The 27,522-nt window shown below is 41.2% G+C and overlaps 1 protein-coding gene across 1 annotated transcript in view; it reads left to right on the plus strand.

Moving 5' to 3' along the window:
• LOC122794923 (probable ATP-dependent RNA helicase DDX60) overlaps positions 1-27,522 on the plus strand; it is a 2,818,219-nt gene that overhangs the window by 1,180,240 nt on the left and 1,610,457 nt on the right. The window contains exon 13 of the mRNA XM_044063516.1: positions 19,134-19,389. Within this exon, the coding sequence (XP_043919451.1) occupies positions 19,134-19,389 (256 nt within the window). The remainder of the gene's footprint in view (positions 1-19,133; positions 19,390-27,522) is intronic.

Raw genomic sequence — 27,522 nt, forward strand, 5'->3', positions numbered from 1 at the left:
GAAATGAAAAGAAATGTATATGTATCATTGTAACTGAATTAAATGTATATGTATTAATAGAGGATACTGGGACAGCAGCCAGCTAGCTTACTTTAAGAAAAATAAGGGAAATGTAAGTGAGCTGTTAAACCATTAAAATGGTACCCCACAGTGCCGAATATGACTGGAGATGCTAGGTCTTGAAAAAGCCTTTATTCATTAGCTCAGTAAAAAAGAGGGGAAGCCTCAGGCACTGCCATAAACATTTAGGTGCGTATTGTAGTCATTTATGCAAAATTTCTGCCTCAGCTTCAAAGGGAATACTATGAGAACTTAAGAGTCAGATGACCAGGTGAGGTCTTTCTGCCAGCCCTCTTTATTTTAGATATTACAAAGAGAAATCTGAGGGTATTGAGTATTCTGTTTGGGGGCCTGACTAGAAAGACTGCTCACATATTACATCAAGTAAGTTATTAGGGAACAGTAAATTCTCATAGATTCCAGCAGGAATATAGTGAAGCTTAGTTTAGATATTGTTTTTCCTTATTTGTATGAGTCTATCCATCAATGTTGTTTTCAGTATTTTCTCTGAGTTGAACTCTATGGTTTACTGTAAATATATATCCAATATTTTCGTGTTCTTTCATTATTTATAATTAAATGTTTTTAAAACTGTTATTGGGGCTGGTCCTTGTAGAAAGTGTCTAACCTTTCAGAGTACTTATATTTATTTGGTAACACTGTGTGAGCCACTCCAGAAGGCAAAGTTGGTAGAGCAGGTAATCTGTGCCAGCCTTTCCCAAATGTGTGTGTGTGTGTGTGTGTGTGTGTGTGTGTGTGTGTGTGTGTGTGTGTGTGTGTGTGTGCGTCTGTGTGTGTGTGTGAAAATTAAATCTCAAAGAGTGTGTGTGTCTGCTACTTGGGACAGGGACACAAAGCACTAGGTTCACAAAGAAGGTGCTGGAGGACTTGACTTGGACACTCGGCTGAGGACTTAACCCTACAGCTGTACCGGTTGGGAGTTTTATTGGGGACCTTGAGGCAGACAGATATAGAGACATCCAGATCTCGAGCTGAGTGTGTTTCCTTTGGGCTCTTAAGGGAAAGTGTACTTGAAGCAGGAGGTCTGATGTTGGAAATACTGAGTGTATCCATTTGTATTCCAAGTGCACGTCCCTCTCCAGTGTCAGTGGTGAGGATTCAGACTCCTTGATTACTGGCCCAATGTGGGGATGTCACATATTAGTGGCAGTGGTGGCCATCACATATTGGTAGCAGTAGTGGGACCATCACACTTGTGAGCAGTGGTGTGGATATTGAATTTCTGTAACCTGTAAGCAATTGTCACTAAAAAGGCCTACTCTCTCAAGCAGCCAAAAAGTAGACATTCAGAGTTGGATGTCACAATAGTTTTATGTATTTACTTTTTGTTAGCTTAGTTAATCAGGGAGAGCAGGCAAATATGTCAGCAGAAGATTATGGCAAGCTGACAGGGAATGAGTTGGCTGAGCAGTCCCAAGCCAAAGGACTGGGGCATAGCAACCTGACTAAAGGGAAAAAGATTGCAGCCATAATCACAGCTACAACACAGACCAGCAACCAGGAGGATAACCAGTCTGTTGATAGGGACTTGCAGCTCTCAGAAACAGAACAGTTCAACTTTTCCTCAGAGGATTAAAGAAACTTGAATTGGAGGCCAAACATTTGGAACTAGAATCATCATAAAGACTGCAGTGTTTGGAGGCTGAAGAAAATGAGAAACTGCGGTGTTTGGAGGCCGAAGAAAATGAGAGACTGTGGCATTTGGAGGCTGAAGAAAAGGAGAAGCAGCATCAACATGAGAAGGAGATGATGACTCTTCACCAGGGTCATGGAGGTAATGGGGATGGGAATAACTGAACCCCAGAAGCAATAAATGTCAGTACATTTCTTCCACAATTTACAGAGGGTGATAATTTTGATAGTTTTATTCATATATTTGAAAGGGTATGTAAGCAGCATAATGTTGCCAGGAGCTCTGAATATGTTTCCTGACCCCTTTACTCCATGGCAAAACTGTAGCTGCTGTTTCTAAGTTGTCTAATACTGATTGCTTAAATCATGTTATGGTTAAAAAATGGTTATTGGAATGTTTTAAGTTCACACCTGAAGCTTATAGAAAAAAAGTTTCTTGAGCATAGACGCAAGGCAGATGAAAGTGTGTGTGATTAGATTGCTGAGTTAAGCACTTATTTTCATAGGTGGGAGAGTGGGTGCCAGGCCACCACTTTTGAAAGTCTGTAAGAACATTTGGTGAGGGAACAAGCCCTTAGCACTTTGCCTGAGGACATGAGAATCTGGTTGCCATACAGGGAATGCAACTCAGCAGATGAGCTGGGGAAAAAGGAGATCTATACTTAGCAAGCAGGGCATCACTGCACAGGAAAGGCATATCCAGTGCTGCACATGGATATAAGGGAACCCATGGTGGACAGCCTAAACCACCTCAATGGGGTCTACCAGTAACAGAGGAAGCCCCTTGTTCAGGTACACAGCCAGGATCAGGGATTACATGTTTTAAATGTAATCAGAGGGGCCATGTAGCATACAGATGTCCACTGAAGCAAGGTGGGGAACAAAAGGTGCCAGCAAGTGGGAATAACAGCATGCCAGTAGTAAGTTGTCTGGAGACAACAGGAGTACCAAACTATCACTGGAATTTGTAACTTATCTAAGTGGATGGAAAACATGCCCCTGCTAAGAGCGACACAGCTTCTGGCATAACTATTGTGAAGTCTGCAGTGGTTAATGAGGAGTAGTACTTGCTTGAGCAGTTCACTCCAGTCAGAGCTTTAGGAGAGATCCCATTCCAAATACCTTTCACCAGGGTTCACCTTTACTGGGAGGGTGGAAAAGGAAGCAAGCAGTTAGCTGTGTTTGAGGATATTCCTGTAGATATCTTAATAGGGAATGATTTTGATAATACAGTACCTTGTGTGCATGCAGTTACAGGCAGTCAGGCTTGGAGACAGGCATGTAGGTCTTGTAGTCTGGGGGAGACCCAGACAGACCCCACACCTGAAGCTGAGGCTGGTAATGTGGCTATTTCATGGAGGGAGCTACCTTGTAGCAGTGAGCCTGAAAGTGAGCCACACCTGCTGGTTAAGTACTGATGTTCCCATGGTCGGGGTGACTGCAAGGACAGAAGTGAGTAGTAGTACCCGGGCTGACATTGAGGCACTGCTGTCAGAAGATTTTAGACTTCCTGTGGAAGGAGAGCTAGGAGGAGTCACAAAAGTACAGTTGAGACAGGCTCAGCCTGCGGATCCTACTTGCCAAAGCTTGACAGAGGTAGCTAAGGAGACACCCGCTGCCCAAGAAAAAGGGGAGCCTGGATACTGGAACAAAGGGTTAACTGTATAGAGAGTGGACCCCTGAGGGAGGGCTAGAGGGTGAGGTAATACAGCAGTTGGTAGTGCCCAGAGCCTACCATCTGGCAATTCTAGCCATAGCCCATGACATTCCTTTTGCAGGTCATATGAGCATAAAGCATACCAAGAGACATATTTATGCAGAACTTTTATTTCCCTGGGATTGCAAAGGCTGTAACAGGGTACTGCAAGACCTGTGAGCAGTGCCAAAAAGTAGGCAAGGCAGTGGACAAGGTCAAAACTTTGTTGGTGCCTTTGCTTGGGATTGATGAGCCATTTCAGAGGGTGGCTCTGTCCTCCATTGAGGCAGAGAAGGTGGCAAATGCTTTGTTCGGGATTTTCAGCAGGGTAAGTTTCCTGAGTGACATACTAACTGAGAGGTGCCAATTTCATGTCAGACCTGCTGGCATATCTGTGGAAGCATTCTGGGGTGAAGCACCTAAAGACCACCCCCTACCATCCTCATACTAATAGTCTTGTGGAGAGGTTAAACTCTACACTAAAGACCATGCTACAGTCATTTGTAGACTTTTTTCTAGACATTTTAGGAGAGAGTGGGACAAATATTTGCCCTGTCTGTTGTTTGCATTCAGAGAGTTACCCCAGAAATCCACAGGTTTTTCACAGAACATGCTAGAGACACAGATATGTGTCCCAGAGACTGCCCTTCCTATGCAATAGTCTTCCCACCCATGTGAAGCTGAGTTCATCTGTTATCCAGTTTAAGCATAACTTACACCAGTGGATGAGGAATAGAAAACTTTCACCAGGCATGGCACCCATTTCCCTTATGGACAGAGATGCATAGCCCTCAATGTCCTATTTGGCCCCCCCCCCCCCAGTTGTTAGCTTAGTAACAACCTATGAAGCTAGGAATATAATCAGTTAAATGATTATAACAGGGACAGAAGGAAAATTTATGGGAAGTTAATACAGAGCAGCGATCATTTTTTGTCAGAGGTATGACAGATTGTATTTTCTTCAGGACTGGAAATTGTCCAGAGTGAATTTCTGGTGGAGTTTTTTTATTTTGTTACAGCTAGGAGATATTCATTATTGTAGCATAGTGTTCTGTTGTTGCTGTATGATAGCAATATGCTTTTTAGAGAAAAACAACTGTCTGACTTGTAGATAGGGTTGTGCACAGTGGTGAGTTGAGAGCACTTTAGCTGCTTTTGGGAGTTCTAGTGTTCCCTTCCTAAAGTAGACACATGGTGATCAAACTTAAGGTCGCAGTCACTTGTGATCCCTGATCTCTTATCAGTTCGTTGGTACATAGGGTATTGATAATTTGGTGAAGGGACACTGTTTTTACTGAAGGGAATGATGATACATTTCTTTGCATTCAGTTTGAGACCATAACTAGGACACCAGTCCTTGGTCTGCATAAGACTCTCCTGAAGTATACCGACATCATTTGGGGATTCAGTAATTGCACACAGTTTGCAGTTATCCGCAAACTTGGTCAGCCACAGCCCCTTAGTTTTATCCTGACCTTCTAAGAAGTATATACCAAACAGTAGGGGGCCCAGCACTGATCCTTGTGGCACCCCACTGGTGACAGGTCTGCTGGTTGATGTGGAGTCACCCACTTTGATAGTGTGTGTGACCAGTTTCTGAGCCAGTTGGCAACCCATCTTACAACAAAGGGGTTTACATTCAGATTGCTAAGTTTATCGGTAATGCCTGAGTGTGGTATTGTGTGAAAGGCCTTTGTCAAGTCAAAGTATGCTGTGTGCACAGATTTGCCCTCGTAAATGGCTCACATTTTCAAAGAAATACACCAGGTTTAACAGGCAGGATCTACCCTTGACATAGCTGAGTTGGGTTGGCTCCAGGGTGTGGAAGTGGCCTATATCTTTATTTATGAGATCTGTAATAGTAAGTTCCATTGCTTTACAGATGAGGCTGGTCAGTCTTATGGGTCTATAATTTCCTGGTTCTGTTGCTAAGCCAGCTTTGTGGAGGGGAATAACTGTTGCTGTTCTTCATTCCACAGGAACAATGCCAGTGGTTAGACTGTGATTGAATAGGGTACTTAATGGTGATGCTAGTTCATGTTTTAGTTTGTTTTGAAGACAGCCTGGGATGCTGTCTGGTCCCATAGATGCTGTGTTTTTTGCCTTAGACAAGGCTTTAATGCCTGTTCTTCGTATATGTAAGGTGGGGAGGAGGTTGGGGGCAAGGTTTATGTTAAGTTTTGAGGGGGTAAGAGAGTGAAAATTTCACCAATGCTGTCCGCTAGCAGGTTTGCTATCTGTGCGGGATCAGTGTGTGTGATACTGTTAGTCACTAGTTCAGCATATGATTGGGTCCTACCGTTTAAGCTATGTACATAGCTGTAAAAGGCCTTATGATTATCCTTGGCTGTGATTTCTAAGTTTTTCTCAAAGTTACCCTTAGAGGATCTGACATGTTGCCTTATTTGCCTTGTTAAGGCTGAGGAGAGTGCTTTTCCATTGTTGGGGCATTGCCTTAGTTTTCTTAGACAGCACGTTTTTGCATTTGTTGTAAAGTTTGTTAATGCTGGATGTCCACCAGGGCAGCTTTTTTTTACTTGGGGCTCTGGCTTTGAATCTGTCTGGAACAGCTGAGTCTATACACTTATACAAGTGATTGTACAGGGCTTTAGTGTAAGTTTGGTGTCGTTACTTCTTGTTAGAAAACATTTAAAAAGCCTAATAATTTACTTCTTCTAGCTGGGGGTGGGGCTTGGAACACATTTATACCTTCCACTAGGTGGGTATAGTTTGCTTTGGTGAAGTTTTTTAGTCTGCTTTCACTCCTTGTGAGCTCTGGTGTTAGTGCCAATTCGAAGGCGACTGATTTGTGGTCAGATTTAACCAATGAGGGTCCAACAGTTGTGGTGCTGCATCTGCTTGTCATTTTAGTGAGGAACAGATCTAGTATGTTTGTTCCTCTTGTTGGGGTTTGAACAATTTGTTCCAGGGCATTTGAATTAACAATGTCAGGGAACTTTTGCACTAGTGAGTTATGTCTATAGTAGATTTCCCAGTTGATGGTGGGATAACTGAAGTCCCCCATGACCAGAGTATTTGGCAAGATTTGGATTGACTCTAGTTTGATCAAGTAGGCCTTGTGTATATTATGATTCATGGAGGGGGATCTATAACTAGCTATGACTTACCCACAGTAATCCAGACTTGGAGTAAATCTATGGAGTTGTTCAGTCTAACTATTTGGGAGATGAATTTATCTTTAATGTAGATAAAAATACCACCTCCTTTGGTTCTCACATGTTCATTTTGCGGTCTGAATGTGTGGAAGTCATTGCAACTTTGCAAGGCTGGGGTACTCTCTGATGCCTTGAACCAGGTTTCTGTGACTGTAGACATCTACATCCTCCAGTGATAGATGTGCTTCCAGGGTGTGCAGTTTTTGGTTTAGGGGTTTAGCAGCATAACCCTTATTTTGTTATGGTTGGCAATTTTCATGTTGGCAATTTTGTTTTTGAGACCTTGCCCAAAAAAGGCACTATGGGGAGGCAAGAGCCTTTGCCAGCACCCGAAACCCTAGTGATGCAAGGTGCAAACAGTCTGTGGCAAAGCAGTGAGGTTTGTCGACCATGTCATCCCAGGCTGACAGAAATCTCCTTTAAATTACACGAAAAACTAAGCCAGTTATTGAAATCGATCATTTTTTGTTTATACTGTGGCATCATTCTAAGTGAAGGTAATATGATGCTCAAGGCTAGAGACATACCTGCCTGGGACACATACTCGGAGAGCTCAATCATGTCTGTCTTCATATAGTCCATTGAGGTACGCCTCAGGTCGTTAACTCCAACATGAGCTATGATAGAGTCATAATGCTACTTGTTGCCAAGAGACCTGAGTGCATGTGTGATCTGTTGAATCCAGGTACCAGACAGGCAGCTGACCATGACTTTCTTTTTATCTAACCTGGTGAGTGGGACATCTGTGTGTCTCATTATGGAGTCTCCAATGACAAGAAAATTTCTTTTTGAGTGTTATGCCTTAAGGGCTTGGTAGGTGAGACAGTGGTGTTGCTATGTGTCTTGGATGCTGTGGGAACTGTGTTAGTTGCAGTAGTCTTTTGTTTTGGAGGTCGCTGGTGTTTCGGTCCGTTTTTTGAGAGAACCTCCTCATATGTTGATTTAAGTGTTGGATGCATACTATATGTAAGAGTAGTGGTACTATGTGCATGAGTTGTGGTGGCTGCGTTGACATCCTCTTCAGTGTTGGTGTTTTGAGTGCGAGAGAACAGGGATTTAAGATCCTTGGTAGGTACATCTCTTGTACTCTGTACAAGAGTGAGTTAGTAGTAGAGGCTTTTCAGTGTACATGAGGCAGTTGCTACACTGCCTCAGGAGACCCAAGTCAACAAGGCTGGTAGGAGAAACAAGGGTAGTCCAACTGTCCATTATGCTAGGTTTGCAGAACTGTTATCACAAAGGGGGTGCTTTCAGTACTGATCTAGGAGGCGCTCTGTAGATAGACATTTCCCCTAGCAACGGTTCCAGCAGTTTGTTGATGTATGCACAAACACTTAATTGACACTATATAGGTTCTCCATATATACCCAAGCACTTCTCTGACATCAAAATGAAACATTTCCCCAAGGACCACTGCAGTAGTTTGTTCATGTCTGCACTGGCACTACACTGACATCAAATGAAAGATTTCCCCCAACAATCCCTTTAGTATTTTGTCCATGTCTGAACAAACACTTTTACTGTCACCAAATTAATTATTTTTTTCAGTGATCCTTTCAGTAGTTTGTGCACACATACGCAAGCACTTCAATGATAGGAAATGCCACATTTCCCCAATGATCCCATCAGAAGTAGCCCCTGTGTTCCAAGAACAAAATATACAATTCTATGGACTCTCCTAGCCATTGCAAGAAAGAACATTACAATGAATTGAAAGTCTGAGTCTTCTTCTTTCTACCTTCAACCAATACAGGAATATTATGTTAATAGCGTCACAGTTGGAAATGAGCACCATCAAAGGAAGAACTGAAAGAACTGTGTCACTATATATTGCATGGCAAAAAGTAACCCAAACATTGGAGAGTAATGATTGTAGCAAACTTTGATCTGAAGACTCACATATATAGAAAGAGAATCATATGTTAACTATAGACTCCCTTATAAGTAGTTTGTTTTTTTTTATTATTCATGTTAGATATTATTTACCTGTTTAAATAGTATGTACATATTTCAATGTCACAAAACTTGTATGTATTTTTCTTTTCATTTGAAAATGAATAAAAATATTTTTGGAAAAAAAAGAAGTATGCGCATGTATGCACAAGAACTTCACTGACATCACATGGAACATTTCCCCCAGTGATCCCTTCAGTATTTTGTCCGCATTTGCACAAGAAATTTTACTGACACCAAATGACACATTGTTCCCAACAGTCCTTTCAGTAATTTGCCCATGTCTGCACAAGCACTTCACTGACACCAAATTAAACATTTCCCCAACGATCCCTAAACAAGAGCACTTCGCTGATGCTAAATGAAGCATTTCCACCAAAGACACCTTCAGAAGTTTGTCCATTTAGACCCAAGCACTTCAATGACATCAAGTGAAATATTTCCCTCAATGATCCCTTTAGCTAAGAGGTTGAGATGTATGCAAACCTTTTAACTCCTGCTGCCACTGCTGGATCGATCTTACACCAGCCCCCCCCCCCCCCCCCCACAAAACACAGTTGTGGATTAGAACATGTATGCTAACACAAATCCTCTCATTCAAGCAACTTTCAGTTTCTGTCTTGAGCTAAGAAGTCCAGAGGTATGCAGACCTGTTAAGTACTGATGTGATGTTGTCCTATCTCGCCTTCATTCTGTACTGGTTGGGTTCAGAACCGATCCTCTTTTCCGATTCATCCTAATACAAAAGCTTGAGGCCTTTAACTGGCTGGTGGCTGATACCCTATCCCATGATGCTCTAGGAAAATCCCCAGATCTCATTTTCCACTAAATGAGATCAGGTGGTTCACACTGGCTCTGGCTAAGTGAATTCTTTAAAACTATTTTCTCTTGAAAAATTTATAAAATTAGTTGATTTAATCTTGAGCAATTTTTCTGTGCTTGTTTCTGTGCTTTTGATTGTTGGCCGTCATTTATATTCAGACCTTTTTTCCTACATTATCCATGGCTTTCCTTAGTGTGTGTTTGAATATTTTTAACAAGCTCATTGTTTAGTCCAATTTAAACTTAAGCATGCTATATTGTATTAAGATAGTTATATTAGTTAGTTTATTTGATAAAAGGGCTTTTTCCCTTAGAGTGTATGTTTCCATAATACTTCTTAGGCTTGTTTGTAGAAAAACTGTTTTCTTTTAGTTGTGCATTTCTCTTATTAAGTCAGTTTGTTTAAGTTAGAGGGCTCCTTAGCCATTTAAATTTCAGGGTTTTTCCCTTTGTGTGTGTGTTAATAAAGTTCTGTTAATCAGGTTTGTTGTAGAACTGTTTTACCTTGGTGGAAGTTTCCGCTAACTGACCTGGCTCATTTCAGTTAGAGGGCTGCTTAGCCCATTTAAATTAGTGGGCTTTTCCCTTAGTGCATTTATCTTTATGTGTATATATATATATATATATATATATATATATATATATATATATATATATATATATATATATATACATATATATACACATATATATATATATATATATATATATATATATATATATACACACACACACACACACACACACACACATATATATATATATTTTTAATTTTTTTTTATAATAGTTGTAGTGCTAACTTGTTTGTTGTTAAGATGTCAAAACAGCCCAAAGATGCAAAATCCTCGGGGTTTAAGAAATGCAGCAAATTTAATCAGTAAATGTCTCCAACTGATGGGCATACTCTGTGTGTGTGTGTGTGTGTGTGTGTGTGTGTGTGTGTGTGTGTGTGTGTGTGTGTGTGTGTGTGTGTGTGTGTACTGCCTTGGAGCAGTACACCTTCAAAAATCTTGTGCCATTTGCCATTCTTTTAGCCACAGGGTTCTTCTTGAGAGGAAGAAATAGTTGATACTTAAAGGGTTATTGCAGACTTCTTTTTCAGAAGCTATAGGAGAAGGTCATAGTCCTTCCAAAAAGACCTCTTCCCCTCCTTTGAAATCTGAATGATGAGGCAAAAGATCTTCCACTTCATCGGAGGCTCAGGCAGAACTGAATAAAAAGTTGCCAAAAATGTCCTTGTCAGACCCAAAGCCTGTCGGGCCTGAGAAGCCTTCCACCTCAGCTCCTTTAATATCGAAACCATTAGTGTTTTAAGTTCAGAGCCAGTCCTCAGAACTGTAAACAGTTTCTCCAACATTGAGATCTCCTATCTTACAAGTCTCCAGATCCCCTGCTCCCTCCACTTGATCCTCCAGGAGCCTTTCAGATGATGATGTGGATTGCATGGTGCAGAGACTTTTGAGGACACTGGCACTTGCCAAATTTTTGTTGGAGCCAACGCAGAAGGTTCTGGAATTGACTAAGCCTGCCTGTCACTTTTGAGGACACTGGCACTTGCCAAATTTTTGTTGGAGCCAACACAGAAGGTTTTGAAATTGACTAAGCCTGCCAGTCACCATCGATTCCTCCTCCGACCTGACTCAGGACTTCGGAGCCAAAATGCATGGAACTGACTGTAGTGGAACCGTCAGAGCTGAGACCTATTCCGGGATCTTCGGCCCCAACTACTGGTCTGATGTCCTCGGTTCCATCTGATTTCAAGGAGTCTAGGAGCCAATGTTCTCCAGTCAGGTTCAGGGAGGACAGTCAGATTGGACATTTGTTGGATCCGAGCTTGCCTCTTGGGGCTTCTGCACTGGTGAGCTTGGCTCCTACATCGGCCACGGTGCTATTGGTTCCGGGGATACCTTCTGATTCCTCAGAGCCGGGAGCTTCCTCAGATCATCAGTGGGGGGGGCCTTTGAGGTGATGAGGAGATGTCCGTTTCAGCACCACTGCATCCGCACACACACATGAGACTCTAGGCCTCAGGATGCCTCATTGGGTGAAGCCCTCTCTTCTAAAACCTCTCCAGAATACTCATCTAAAGAGGTCCCTCATAAGAGATTATGTAAGAAGAAGCATTTGGACTCCCCAGAGGAGTTTGTCACATCTGACACAGATCTTGATAAGTCAGAAGGGTCCCCATGGTCACCCTCTGAGGATGTCTCCTTTGCAGACATCCTAGAAATACTTAAACAGAGAGGTGGGTGGAAGCCCATCAACCCTTATGAGGAGGAGTCTGTCTATCTGAAGGCTTTTGGGTCTCACCCTTCCACCATTTGGGTGTCTCTACCTTTCAATGAACTAATCCAAAACTCAGTAGAGCCTGTGCTTAGGAGGCAGTATAAATTCATTACATCTCCCATGGATAAAAATTTCCTTACTAAAGGTGTCCCAGTAGATGCTATGGTGGTGGCGCCGGCCACCAAGAAGGAAATGTCGGAGACGTCCTCTTCTGTCCATTCACTGAACGAGTCTGATACAATGGACAGATACAGAAAGTGCACCTTCTCTTCAGTGACCTTTGCCCTCAGGTCCCTGAATTATCTTTTTACTAGGTTGCAGAGAGATCTCCTGAAGGAGCTAGGAGATACTCTCCAGCTAAGAGATACTCTCCAGGGTTAAGTAGCTGTGGGAGTAACAGATAAAGTTTCTTCCCAGCTTTCCACCTTGAATTCAGTGGTAAACTCCTCTATAAGACTCATTTCTTATGCAGCTGATGGAGCAACTAGGGCAGCGGGTTCAGGAATTTCCCTAAGCAGACATTCCTGGATGTGCTTGTGTAACTATGTAGAGCCTTTTAAATCCTCCTTTGTTAATGCCCCCTTCGCTGGCTCATCCTTATTCGGACTTAAAGTCAAAGATACACTAACCATGTGTGAACAAGAAGAAAAATCTCTCTGCCATAGGAGTCTGTTTTTCCCTACCTTCCAGACTTTATCCAAAAGGTCAAAATGGAGGAAAAATGTGGTTCTGAAAATCCCAGAGAGCTTTTCAGGACACATGTGGTCATTCTTCCCCAGGAGTAGAGGGGGAGCCAGTAATGGAAGATGCCGGCCACGTGGCAGAGGGGGACCGCAAAACCAGGGCGGCAGGGCGTCCTCCCTTGTCAAGCCCTTCTAGCACTCCTGAAAGGAGGCTCACCTGTCCATCTCTTTAGGCATTCAGGGGTCACTTATGTTTGTACCCAGAAAACTGGCTAAATATAACAAAAGACAAATGAGTACAAAGCATCATATCCAGAGGCTAATCCATACACTTTTTCTTCCCCATTCCAAACATTAAAAACATCCTGGATGTTCCACCCAGTCAAAGGGAACAAGCAACCCTAGAAATACAGACTTTGCTAGAAAAAAAGAGTCATCCTGACAGTCCCCGGAGACCAAATAGGATCCAGAACTTACTCAAGGTTCTTTGTAGTTCCAAAGAAAACAGGGGACTGGAGACCCATTCTGGATCTCAGCAGACTGAACAAATCAGTACAAAAATCAAAGTTCCAGATGGTAACACTGCAGTCATAGATTAGTACTAAGCTAAATGCCCTTGCAAGACTTTTTAAGCCTAGCCAATTATCCCTTGTGAGACTCAAACCCTGCACCTTGTGCTTGTAAGGCAAACACCTTAACCTTTAGGCCACCCTCCCAACCCCTTTTCTGGGACAAGACGATTGGATGTGCTCAGTAGATCTCCAGGATGCGTATTACCACATAAAAATGGAAAGGCAATCCAGGAGACACCTGTGCTTTCGGCTGGGAGCCAGTCACTACCAGTTTTGAACTCTGCCCTTTGGTCTCAGTACAGCCCCCAGAGTGTTCAAGTGTATACCAGTAGTCACGGCTCACCTGAGGCACCTAGGATTCCAAGTGTTTCTGTACTTAGACGACTGGCTCCTAACCGCCGCCACTGAGCATCTACTAACCAAAGCAAGAGACACCACATTGAAGCTCTGCTTCCATTTTAGGGATCACAATAAATTACAAAAAAATCTGCCTTATTGCCATCTCAACGTATAGTTTTTATAGGCACAGACATAGATACTACAAAAATGATGGTAAAGCTTCCCACAGAAATAGTACAAGCCCTTTGGCATCAGGTCATGAACTTGCTTTTCAAAAGGAAGGTTCAAGCAAGAACAGTTCTGAAACTATTAGGGACCATGGCAGCAGCGATAAAATTGATTCCATTGGCATGGCTCTACATGAGGATTCTGCAGTGGCTGCTGTTCAATTTATGGTCCAAGCAGGAACTATCCATGTCTCACCAAATCATGATAACAGAGTCTTGCAGGAAAGGCCTTCACTGGTGGCTCCACTCCACTCGTGACTTTAGGTCAACCCTATGTTCTTCCATAGCCTTTAGCCACATTCACCACAGATACTTCCCAGATAGGGTAGGGGTGGGGGGATTATCTGGGAAAGATGGTCCAGGGCACTTGGCAGGATCTCGAGGCCTATTTGCACATCAGTGTTCTAGAGATGTGAGCAGTGCTTTTAGCATTGCAGGCATTTTAGGATTCTCTCCCACTGGGAACTATTGCAATACAGACAGACAACATGTCAGTTGTATGGTACATAAACAAACAAGGAGGAACCAGATTTTACACTCTTTGTTGAGAGGCCCCCAGAGTATGGCAGTGGGTTACCTCCTCCCAATGCTTTCTGATAGCAATGCATATCCCAGGGAAATCCAGTGTAATAGCAGACAAACTCAGCAGAGTGATTCTGATGCCTCACAAGTGGTCTCTAAAACAAGAGATAGTGGAAATGATTTTCTGAAAATGGGGCCAGCCTTGCTGTGACCTTTTTTCCACATCCATGAATGCCAAATGTAGCAGCTGTCTTGCCCTAATCCCCCCTCTGGTAGAATCTCCATAGGATACACTTGTAGACGACTGGCTCTCGGATCTCCTCTATGCCTTCCCATTGATACCCAAAATTCTTCAGAAAGCCAGCTATTTGGGAAGGACCTTGATACTAATTGCCCCGTACTGGCCTCGTCAAATCTGGTTCCTTTTTCTTTAGCCTCATCTCCAGGAAGAGCCTTGGATTCTAGACCTAGTTCCAGATCTACTGACTCATACATCAGGAATGCTCCATCCATCTCTTCAAACCCTCAAGTTGACAGCTTGGCTGTTCCGATTCCAAACATAACCAGGCTGCCTGACCTTTCCCTTCAGTGAGACATATCTTGATTTCTTCTCATAAGGCTTCAATGAGAAAATTATATATCGGTAAATGGAAGAGATTTTCTTCTTGGGCCTTGAATAATCATATTGACTCTTTCTCTGCCCCTATATCTTCCATACTAGAGTTCTTGGCAAAACTATTTCATAAGGGGGTGGCTGCGGCTACTATTTGTGTTCAATTAGCAGTGATCTGAAACTTCCATATAAGTGAATGTAATGTTCCACAGACTTTGCAAAGCCTTCCTGAGGGGTACCATTTTATTAAGACCACCCATTAAACCTCCTCTAGCACCATGGGACCTGAATTTTGTATTATCCCGTATGATTCTTCCCCTTTTGAACCTGCATCATCCTGTAATCTGAAGTTTTTAACGTTGAAAATAATTCTTTTAATAGCTTTCAGTTCAAATAGGAGAGTTTCAGAGTTACAAGCATTGTCTATCAACCCCCCCCATATGCTGTTCCACAAAGACAGAGTGTCTCTACGAACAAACCCATCCTTTCTACCAAAGACATGTTCTGAGTCAAACTTAAACCAATACATAGACTTATCAGTTTTCTTTCCTAATTATGGCAATAAGGCTGAATATATACTATATCAACTAGATATACATAGACAGTTTTGTTTCTACTTGCATAGCACAGAGGATTTTAGAAAGACTGACCAATTGTTTGTGTCCTCAGACTGCAAGAAAGTGCTTTTGTTACTAAAGTCACTCTTTCCAGATGGCTATCAAATTGTATTATATTCACCTACAAATCGCAAAAAAAAGAATTTCCCGACAAGGTAAAAGGTCATTCTATAAGAGAGAGCTACCTCTTCCGCCTATCGGGCTAGATTGCCAATTGATACCATTTGTGCTGCAGCAACATGGGCAAGGCCTCATGCCTTTATTACTCATTACAAAGTTGATTTGGCTTCCAGGGACAGGGCCTCTTTTGGGTTCACTGTTCTGAAGAATATTCTCCCTTGAGCAACCCAAGAAAGATGGTGCTAGGGACGCTGTCCCAACCAGTACAGAATGAAGGAGAGATAGGACAACATCACATAAAGAAGTTATGTACTCACCATAACGTTTCATGTGTATTGTCCATCTCACCTTCATTCTTACATCCCATCCTCCTTCCCCCAGTCTTTAGGCTCCTAGAGGACAGACCGGATTCATTTGGTGACTAAGGTTCTCTGACCTCTTAAAGTAGTAAGTTTTATTATATGCTCCTATTGTTATTGTTATATCAGCAAACAAGATCTGGGTATTTTCCTAGAGCATCATGGGATAGAGTATTAGCCACAAGCCAGCTGAAGGCCTCAAGCTTTTGTATTAGGCCAAGTTAGAACCAAAGATCTGTTCCGTACCCAACCAGTACAGAATGAAGGGGAGATAAACAATACACATGGAACGTTATGGTGAGTACATAATTTCTTTTTTCCTACTGATCAATCGCTTTCACTCTTCACACACACACACACACACACACACACACACACACACACACACACACACACACACACACACACACACACACACACTTTTGCTCTCATTCATGTAAGCCCACACAAAATCTTGCACACAGACAGAAAAATAAATACACATGCAAAAATACACATTCACACACTTTTTTTCTGTTTCTGTTTTTTTTACTTTTACACTCATTAAACTGCAAAAGCACTGCATATTGAGTGTAACATAATGGCTCATTCTGTCTCACTTGCACTTTCATGCATGCATACATTCACACATACACAGTTCTGATTTTTTTTTTAGTTTTCTTTTTTTTTTATTTTACACTCGCTAAACAGTAAAAGATCTACTTAGTGAGTGTTAAATAACAGTGGCTGTTAGCTTTCATTAAATCTGAACTCCATGGCTTATTTAGTGTATTGTAATCTCTTTCATTTCCACTCCCCTGATCATTGCTATGACAACCGAAAATAAGATTGGCGTTACCAGTATTGGGGCATAGAAGAACTTTGTGGCTATATTTAAGACCCTACAACCTACAACCCACAAGCTGATAGGAATGCAACATGAGGGTTTCATTTACAATGGGAACTAATACAGGACTGGGGAAGGGGATGTACAAAATAATTTAAATAAAATGACACTGTGGGCAGGAATGTATGTGACGATGCTAAAGTATGTGTTACTTTGGTCATCCTGAATTCTACCCAGATTTTAAATGGTGGTATTGTCCTTTTAATCTTTACAGGCATAAGCTGGATTTAAAGACCCAGTGTCTCTGAAGTATAGCCAGAATATCCAGTTATGCTGTGCTGATGAGTTCAATAAAAAGGCTGAAACAAAAGTGTCCACAGCTAGTGGGGTTTAGCTTTATTGGCCTGAATGTAACCATAAAGACTTAAAGTGAAAAAGTCATGGATGTTCAGAAGCCATGTACCTGAAACACAATGTCCTTAAGGAGTCACTTGCGTATATCCCTTGGACCTCCACAACAGGAGTTTTAAGGTATCACACAGAGAAAACCCTAGCTTGCCCTGGTTTTTCTTGCAATTTTTACTGAATGATGGTTCATTTTTGTGTCCTTTTCCCCTTTGGTTTGGATATCTCTTGGGATATTTTGCAGGCACCTTAATCTTTATGGGCATCAACTGGGTTTAAAGACCCTGTGTATAACTAAACTATTTACTTAAGTTTTGGTAATAAGGCCAATAAAAAGGTTGAAACAGGCATGTCCACAACTAGTTGGGTTTGTCTTTATTTGCTTAAATATGACCACAACACTTAAAAAGTAAAGAAGTCATTATCATTCAGAAGCCTTGTAGATAAAACACTTGATGTCCTAAAAAGGTTCAGTTTCATATAGCCCATGGACCTCCACTACAGGAGGTTTAGGGAATCACACAATGAAAACTCTAGTTTGGCTGGGTTTTTCTTGTAGTTTTTACTAAGCAGCTTGTCTGTGTGCCTTTTATATCCTTTGGTTTGGATACTTGTTTGTATTTAGGGATATAGTTTATCTTGGGATTGAGCAAGAACAGACCCAAATTTTGACTAGAAATTCTTTCGGAATGGTTTTAAATGACTGGAGGGAAGGTACTGACCTGGTGGCTTTGGTTAGGAGTTCCATGCCTTAGCAACATGTTATGAATATAAACCATGCTGAGCCAATCTGATAGTTTTGTGGGCAGATGAAAGTGTTTGGTCAATGGATTGTAATTAATGAGTGGAAACATAGTTGTGTAGAATGATATTTAGTGCCAAACAAGCAGATGGATGGTGGATAATTTTATAGATAGTAAGAAGCTGTATATATATTAGATGTTGGGTAATTCTAACCAATTTAGACTTTTTGGTGCCATACAGTGGTGGGTTCTAAAAGGGGTGTTTTCTGTAAATTTTGCCACTTTATTGTAGCACTGTTCAAGTTTTGTTTTTGTGTTGCCTGAAGTTTATTAAGGATATGAGCTCCATAAAGTAGTGAAGGGAGGGGGTTAAGTAGTGGCAATTGTAGTTGACAGTTCTCTCAAGAAAACATTGAATTGGGCTTCCTTACCTTCTATAAAACATGAGTTTCCAACACCCCAGCTCCTCTTACACTTCACAAAGTAGTTAATCCATTTAGACCTCAAAAAAGCAGTGTTTGCTTTCTGCTTTAACATAGAATATGTGTTTGTTTATTTTCTCTCTGTTGACCAGGTTCATCCTCCTAGCTGATGGTCCCCTTTTCAGGGGAGATCTGAGTTGATATTCATACTCACTAGGGGATTTCTGGACAGGACAAACAGGAACTTTACCTACCTTTTTTGATAAGTGCCGCAGGATCTTTTACATTCATCTGAGCTACCATCAACTCAGGCAAATTGGACCTTGGTTTAATGTCTCATCCGAGAGAATGTACGCTCAGGAGTGCAGCACTTCTTTATGCTGAACTGCAGTGTCAGTACTGAAAAATTAATCCAACTACTTGCTGTGGGAATAGAACCCACAACCTTCCGATCTTCCAGCACTAAAAGTGAGTCACCAGCACTGAAAAATTCTAACAACAACAAAATAAATAATTAAATAATTTAAAATGGCAATTAAAAATTAGGTACAGTCACAAAGCAGTCTGTTGTAGCCAGAATGTGAAGAAATCGTTGAACTATTTTTTCTTACATTAAATAAAATAATAGATTCTGGCTGCTGCAACAATTCGAGGGATTAATGATATCTTTTTACTGTAGATACTGGGCCATATCTGAAATAAGAACCAAGGAGACGTTAGTTTGTAAAATAGTTCTTTTCCCAGGAAATGCAAGTGTAAAGGGCTGGCAGGAGTGTAAGGAGGTAGGGAAATCAAAAGAAAGGAAAAAAGCAAAAGATGCTACAAAGGGAATTCTTTGTCAGAGTGGATACTTGTGTCCTGGGATGTAGCTGACTAGAACAAAATGAAAGAGAGAACTTGCAGCATATGGAAAAAAATCAACATTGCTTTAAAAGGTTATTTATTTCTGAAATTCTGCAAATGGTAATGTTGTTCTTGTAATGGTAATTCATTCTTTATTCACTTTTCCATACTTTTTTGCTTGTTTTGTTTGTATTAGCAGAAGAAAAAAGCTGAGATCATTGTAGAAACCAACATAAAGAAGAAACTGCTAGAAAAAGAGAAGAAGGAAATGGAGACTTTAGAACGTATATCAGGGAATATTGAAATGGAAATCAGGGAAAATATTAATGAAGGTATCCAAAAGCTGCAGGAGTTTTTGAAAACATGCAGCTGTGATTCAGTGAAGTTATCAGCAGAAGTGATGGCACTAGACACCTGCTTCTCAGTCTGGGTCAGTCTCTGTTCAGGTCCAGGTATGCAACCCACTTTTTATGCTGTTTGATTTAAAATCTTTATCATACTGTTTTAAGAGCTATTTAGATAGAATTAATCAAGATCTGAGAGATGCTTAACATGTTTGGGTGACTTTGGAGAAGTTTCAGAGCATAGTTACACTTTTAATTTTATTTGTTCTGGTCTGTGTGTTTTATGCAGCTTAAACATAATGCACTGGTATTGAGTATGGACCCAGTGTGTGATAAACCAAATCAGTGACATTTAGAAGTTTGTTATACCATCACTGTTATAACAATTATGTTCATCGATTGTATGCTACACTTGATATTTGTGGTCATCCATTGAAGGTTGAAAGTCATTATATCCTGTATATACTTCTGGCTAATTTGTAGTATGTCAAAGGTCTTTTCAAAACACTGTAGTACTACTAATCTGTTTGATTCATTGTGGTAGATTACTCCATAAGCTAAGGAATTAAGTATCAGATGTGTCCCTTTGAAAATTTTGGTAAGTATTCAGTTTCAGGTGCTGATTGTCTGGCGCAGTAATAGCTGAGTGTGCATTATAGTCCAAGAACAAATAAACATTTGGAGTTTGTAGAAAACCAGGAGCAAGGGCATTGTTTTAAACCTGTTTGCAGACCCATAACATTTATCTCAATTATATTTTGTGAAACATGTACTTTATCTGTTCGTACCTCATAGTGACAAAAAAGTCATATTAGATTGTAGAACTGGTCTAATCAGCTCCATTAGCATAGGAAAATAAAGCCATGACTACAGCCAGCAGCCTAAGTTCAATACGCACCTGGCAACAGACGATGTTTGCAGTCATCCTGATAGGGAGTGGAATGAAGCTGGCCATGCACTGCCTTGATCCCTTGGAGGTAGGGCAGTGATAAACATATGCAGCCTGTGGGTGTATATTAGGCTGATCAAGCTTTAGCCTGCTAGTGGTATTCAGCACAGGGGTGCATAAGCATGCAGTCCAAAGGGAAGGCATTATGTACCACCACTGTAACATGGATCACATTTCTCCATCTCAGGGGAGGGATTCAGTTATAAAAATGCCCTAATTGCCAGATGCCAGCAAGAACGCAAGCATCCCTCACAGCTGTCTGAATGATAACCATAGGACTGACCCTTGCCCCTGTGCATCTCATTTACCTTCTTGCAAGAATGTATTCTGAGAGAACGTTAGTATGACAAATAATAAAAGTGACACAGGCATATTCTTGTTTTAACCATAATAAAAGTAGAGAGGCTACTTTCCCTTAAAACTAACCTGCCATACTTAAACAACTGAGTCCTGCAGGTATATACCCTCTGTACATGGGTATTTATCTATTTGCATTTTTAGTGTGTTCTGGTACCTTAGTCTTGTAGCTTCATTTGCAGTTGTGTGAAGATTGTGTATTACTACAAGATTTTAGCATTGTTTATACATTATACTGCACTTCAGTTTCCAAAAGTAGAATTACATGTAATTTTGAATGCAGGCTGGGTCCTCAATCATGCCATTTCATTCACAGTTGTGACAGAAGTATGATTTACTACCAGAAATTAGCCTCATGTTGTCTGTTTTTACAGTGTTACTGGTACATTTCTGCATAGTCTGGTATGATAGTCTGTGAAGGGATTGCAGTAGTGGCAGTACTGTAAATTCTGTTACCAGATATGTGCTTTAGTACTTTTTATAGCTGTATATACCCATTTAAAGTTGCATTCTAGTGGTCGGGTGCCTTAGTCTGTGGTAGGATTGCAGTAGTAGCAATACTGTAAATTCTGCTCTAGGATTTGTGTTTCAGTATTTTTATAGCTATATATACCTGCTCAAATTTACATTCCAGTGCCTTTCTGTTTACCTTGTTACTGTTTTTACCCTGTTCTTTGAGTCTGCATCACCCTGCACTGCAACAGTAAATTCTAACCAAAGGACTAGAGCTCCAGTTTGAATTTTCCCCAGCCTTGCCATCCTTCTCTTGTATTTTTTTAAAGGCTGTGTCACTGTTTTCCAACCTTTATAGTAATCTGACTGCAATGTCCATCCCTTCCCTCTTTCACTTCTATTGTCATTTGTGTAACATATGTAAGTACTTTCCCACCCATTGCTTTCCATATACCCATAACACTAAGTGTCCACCCAGTAAACCAGTGCTTGAGTAAACATCCCTTATTGCAGATTGTCTCTTGCTCATTTTTCATGAGCTCCCATCTGTTTGGCACTCTTGCCACACTCTGAGGGGATCCTGAGTAAATCCTGTTCCATCCGTAGCAGATATTTTATTGTTTTGCACTTCTCTTAACTGTTTAGAGTGATACTGCTTTATTTTTGCTTTTTTGTTGATTTTGTCTTTAAATTATTCTAAAGGTCCCTAACACTTGAAATTGCCTATCATGGTAGCTTGATTAAGTTTTTTGTTGTAGCATTACATTCACAAGCACTATTTCTTGGTGTTATTACATGAAGAGGTTAGCAATGCCCTGTACGGACACAAACACACAGAAAGTACATTTTACCTATAAAACTTCTGTTAGAACTGAAATCTGTAACTTACTGTGGCTCAAGCAAAGCCATTGTGTGGAGATAAGGTTAGAACAGCTAGTTTGCACACTAAGCAGCACTATTATCCAGTCTTTGCACAATCTAACTTAGTTTAGTGTAAAACCCCATAGACCCTCCAAACAGACCTCTATATAACCTAGTCCACAACCTACAATAGTTCATCCAAGGTACAGACAACGTGGATGTGCAATTTTCAAATGTCTCTGTAACCAGCTTGGTAAATATGAGCATCCTGAGGAAATGTAGCGATCGTCTCATGTTCAAAGATAGCCATTTAATCCTTAAAGAAACAAATACAGTGTGCTAGAGAGGCACATACACACTTTCAGTGGAGGCAAAAATCTTGCATACAAATGAGGTTGTCAAGAATACATATACTATATCCACCATACATAGTGTCCACCACACACAGAGATCAGCCTGTGCTGAGACACTAAAAGGCAATCTTCCCAAACCTCAAAGACCTTCTAAGCCTTTAAATGGCAACTCATGTCCTCAATAGTCTCTAAATCAAAACCAAACACCACACATATACCTACACTGAGTGAAGCCCCAAGAGCAAAGCCCATAAGGCAAACCAACACATTACCCAGGACTCTTGTCACTGGGGATTCCATTGTGCAATAGACAGATGTCTCACTTACCAGACTGAATAAGAAGATAACAGATAGTTGCTTATCTGGAGCCAAGATCTGCCATGTTACACACGCACTGAGGACACCACACCACAGGTACCAGTATGATTCTGTCATAGTTCATGTGGCCATTAACAATCTGAGATGTACTTCTCTGGACTACGTGAAGAACAACATTGTTGATCTCCTTGAATATGTGTCTTAGGCAGGTATGTGCCTTGCATTGAGCTGCATTCTACCTTCAACAAGGATGATGACAGTACAAACAATGGATGATTGACTTCAATAATTGGTTTTATTTATGGTGTCTTTCCAGGGGGATTCAGTATTTGTCAGGATGAGAGGATATAGTTATCAAACCATGTTGCTTTGCAAAGGATGGTCTATCCCTGTCTCCCCAGGCTTCCGAATATTGGCTAAAGCTATATCCAACCACTTAAAACCTTTTTCAGGCCATGCCAAATTGACAAACCTACCAACATAACAAATAAAACACAAAGAAACCTAAAGGTATTCATAGGATCATAGGATCATAGGAGGTTACTAGGCTAATGGCCATGGGGCCCTTACAAGCCTAGCCAAGAGTTTATCCCCATAAAAGAAACCTCAGTCTGCACCTGTCACCCCTGTCATTGAGGGACACAGGTGGAACCCCTGGGATAAATTTTTCATTTCCCATCCGCTCATCAAGGTTGCGCTTGAAGAGGACCAGTAAGGTACTCTGTTTGGCATGTATATGAAGTCTATTCTAGAGAGGGGGCAGTGTCAGAGACAAAACCTCTCTCTCCAGCAAGTTTTTTTTATGTTGCATGCTAGATTTAGGCCTTTTGAGCAGGTAATGCACGAGAAGTTAGGGATATGGAGCATCTCTAGTAGGGCAGGGTCCAAGATTGCCTTGTAGGTGAGAGACAGATCACCTCTGAGCAATCTGTATGATACTGAGTAGAATGATAGAGATTTGAGCCTGTCTGCATAAGACAGGTGTTAGAGGCCATGGATTCTCTTTGTGAGGTGTTACTGATCAATTCTAGGAGCCTAAACAATAAACTCCACACCCTAGAAGCTGTCCTCATTCTGGAGAATGTGGACATCTGTGCTACTACCAAGACATGGGTTAAATCCACAGAAAGTACTCCAGCAGTACAAGGCAGTGCCTTCCACACATTTAGACCATCAGCTGTACAGACAGGGGCAAAAGATGCAGGAGTCTCAATTTATATTAACAACAAGCATAACTCTGTGTTAGTTAAACAGGACGATGCCCTGGAATTTATTCACATGCAGATCACCATAGACAAAGTCCCATACCATATCTTAGCAAGTTATAGGTCAGTCTCTATGTCCCTAGAATCCCATAGCTTGTACCTGGATTTACTGGAGGCACTCAACATTAAACTAAGCACCCTATTCATAGGAAACTTTAACTACCCCTTTATAGACTGGAAAACATACGCTGCCTCATACTCGCTGTCACAAAAATTCCTGGACTTTATTAATACAAATACTCTTGACCAGACAGTGTGCACACCCAGCAGAGTTTCAAACATACTGGACCTGGTACTCAACAATATGGCAGAGCACTGCACCCCCCACCCCATAGTGTTATGTCCTCATTGGTGAGGATGGACCACAGAGCTAATCAAGTTGGTAACCCCAGCAAACCTTGTAACAGTTAGAAATTATTTCAAAGCAAACTATATCCTATTATGCGATAGTTAGGATTAGGAGGGACACTGAATTTTGAATTGCTCACAGAGACCCTGTACAACCATTTATTTTTTTATTTATTTAACATTTGTTGGCCAGGGTAATCTGACTGGCAACAAGTTTCCATTTTCAGCAGAGTCCTACGGAGAAAAGCTCCATAAACATTACAAAATAAAAACATACAATTACAGGAGCATGCAATTACAAAATAAATGCACTAGAAATTAGGAATGACAAAACATAAATTGGTTACAAGTGAATGGTAGAAAAGTTACAGCAGTTAGTACACCAATTTGAGAGCACTGCCCATTCCTGGATGAACAAACAAATAACATTATGTACAATTGTACAATATATACAATGAGCATAGGTAGAGAACAGTCTAACAAGGTATTTCCCTAGTATAAAACAGTATGTAGAAAGTATATATAGAAGTCTTGGCAGAGCATATCACTTGCATTGTCCAGAGACCGAAGGGAATATACCCCTGTAGCTGGATGAGGCTTTATGGAGGTCCATTGCAGTTGCATAAATGGTTGGTGTAGAGGTATGATTTCAGGAGGGTCTTGAAAGAGGGTGTACACTTTTGTAGTCTGAGGTCAGAAGGAAAGTTGTTCCATGTTTTAGCAATGACATGGGCAAAGAGAGATTTCCCAGAGTTGTTTTTACATGAGGTGGTTTTAATTAAGGCTTTGTTGTTGGACCCTAGTTGTCTTTTAGAATTGTAGAAGTTTAGAAGGCCAATCAGAGCAGGAGATTTCTTGGGATAGTACAGTATTTGGTGTGCTAGGTTGAGTTGTTGGTAACTTAGTAGGTTGAGGAATTCTAGCCAATGTAATGAATGTAGGGAGTGGCAATGATGGGAGCGTGATTTGGCATTGGTAGCAAATCTAGCGATTATGTTGTAGCAGGTGGAAAGTTTATTCAAGTCAGTTTTATTTAGGTTTGTTAGTACAGGGAATGCATATAGTAGTGTAGATAGCAGATGGGTTCTGGCTATGGCAATACAAGATTCGGAGGTTAGATACCTTTTGCATCTATAGAGGGAGCCTAACTTTTTGTGGATTTTACAAATGGTTATTGATATGTGTTTGTTAAATTTGAGCTGCTTGTCAATGGTAAGTCCTAGGAGTTTAGCCTGTGAGACAGGAGTGATTTGGGTCTTGTTGGTGGAGAATATGGAGAAAGAGAGGTCATTGGTCTTAGATGGGTGGAACAGATTAAGTTGTATTGTCTTGGGGTTTAATATCAGTTGTGAGTTCTTAAGACAGTTCTCTATTTCAGTGAAGGCATCTTGGGCTTTTTGCTGGAGAAGTTGGATATTAGATGCAGAGCATATGAGGGTTGCGTCATCGGTGTATTGGACTATATCGGCTTTTATGGTTGCTAAGTTGAGTTGGTTTGTGAAGATATTAAAAAGAAGGAGGCCAAGAGTTGAACCTTATGAGATGTTTAGAGTAACTGGGAGTGGGGGGTGATAGGGAGTTAAATCATTTGATGGACTGGTGGTTGTTGTCTAAGTAGCTTTTGAACCAGAGCAGAGTGGGATTGTTAATGCTGAGATCAGAGAGGCAGGTTAGGAGTTTATTTTGTGAAGCTGTATCAAATGCTTTAGATAAGTCTAAGAACGTAGCTGTGACTAGTTTGCCTTGGTTCCTGTAGGAGTTTATAGTGCTGGTGAAGTTAAGTAGGGCAGTGGAGGTGCTATGCGATGGGTGGAAGCCATGTTGGGTTATGGAGAAAAGGTTGTTGCAGAGGAGGTGGTAGAGGAACTGGTAATGAATGCACCTTTCTAGGATCTTTGAAAGGGGTGAAAAGATTGCCGTTGGTTGGTAGTTAGGAAAGTCTATAGAGGGGCCACCTTTGTGGAAGGGAATGATGAATGATGTTTTCTACAAGGATGGAACGGTGTGTTCAGTAATGGATCTGTTAATTAGTAACAAAATGGGGTAGGCTATAGCTGAAGATGCAAGTTGGAGTTATTCTGCGGGAAGGTTGTTGGCAGCAAGGGTGGTTGGTTTGAGTTTAGCTAACAATTTCTGGATAGTGGATGTTGGTACTGGCTTGAGTGAGAAGGGGATGTTTTGGGCCTTAGGGAGTTGTGGGATGTTGGTGGGAGTAGTTTTGTTTATGAGTTTAAGTATAGAGGAGGTGAAATAGTTATTAAAGCTGGAGGCTATGTCTAAGTCTGTGCCTGTTATATTCGGGGGGGATGTTTTTTGGGGCCTTAGGGGGTTGTGGGATGTTGGGGGGAGTAGTTTTGTTTATGAGTTTAAGTATAGAGGAGGTGAAATAGTTATTAAAGCTGGAGGCTATGTCTAAGTCTGTGCCTGTTATATTCGGGGGAGGGGGGGTGGATTAGCTGGGCTGGATGATGTTATTCACTGATGCCCAGAATTTTTGAGGGCCATGTAAATGGCTGCATAGAGGCTGTTGTACGTACTAGAAATAAGCCCAAAACAAACTCTAAAGACATACCTCATTGGTGGAATCCTAAGCTTAATAGGTTATATAACAAAAGGAAAAAAGTAATGGCTAAAATCTGGAAGAACAACTCCCATAATGATATGAGATGTCTAATTAAACTAAACAGAAAACTAAGAGGACTAATTAAGTCCAAGAAGGCCAATTACAAGGTCAAGATAGCCTCACAGGCTAAAGACAACCACAAGGCATTCTACAGCTATGTCTAAAAACTCAAATGCAGCACACATGAGTATGCTAAACTGGTGGTGAGTGGTGCCACCTTCACTGAGCAGAGCAACATACTGAATTTGCTGGCTGACAAACTCAGCTCAAACTTCACCCCCACTTCCCTCATGCAGTACCTATTAGCATAACCCCTCCAACTATTGTACTGTGAGTAGGTAATTGCTAAGGCCAATAACACAGCCTCAGTGGACCCTGACAGTATCCTGGGATGACTCCTAAATAGCTTGAAACATGACCTATCAGAACCACTTGAGTCGCCTTTCAACTATAGCTTCTAACCAGGATTATTTGCCACAAGAATAGAGAACTGCAGTGGTTATCCCACTTCACAAGGGTGGGCATTGAATACAATACAGTATAGTTGACAAACTCACCTAATTGGGCATAACCCCCTACATAACTCATTGGATTGCCAGCTGGTTCAAAGACAGGACCCAGGAAGTCAGTATTGGTGATACCACCTCCACTAAGAGACTGGTCACCAATGGGGTACTTTAGGGCTCTGCTGAGAGTGTTGCTATTTGGCATTTA

Source organism: Protopterus annectens, chromosome 2.part1 (assembly GCF_019279795.1).
Source record: "Protopterus annectens isolate FY-2018-M chromosome 2.part1, PAN1.0, whole genome shotgun sequence".
NCBI classification, from domain to species: domain Eukaryota; kingdom Metazoa; phylum Chordata; order Ceratodontiformes; family Protopteridae; genus Protopterus; species Protopterus annectens.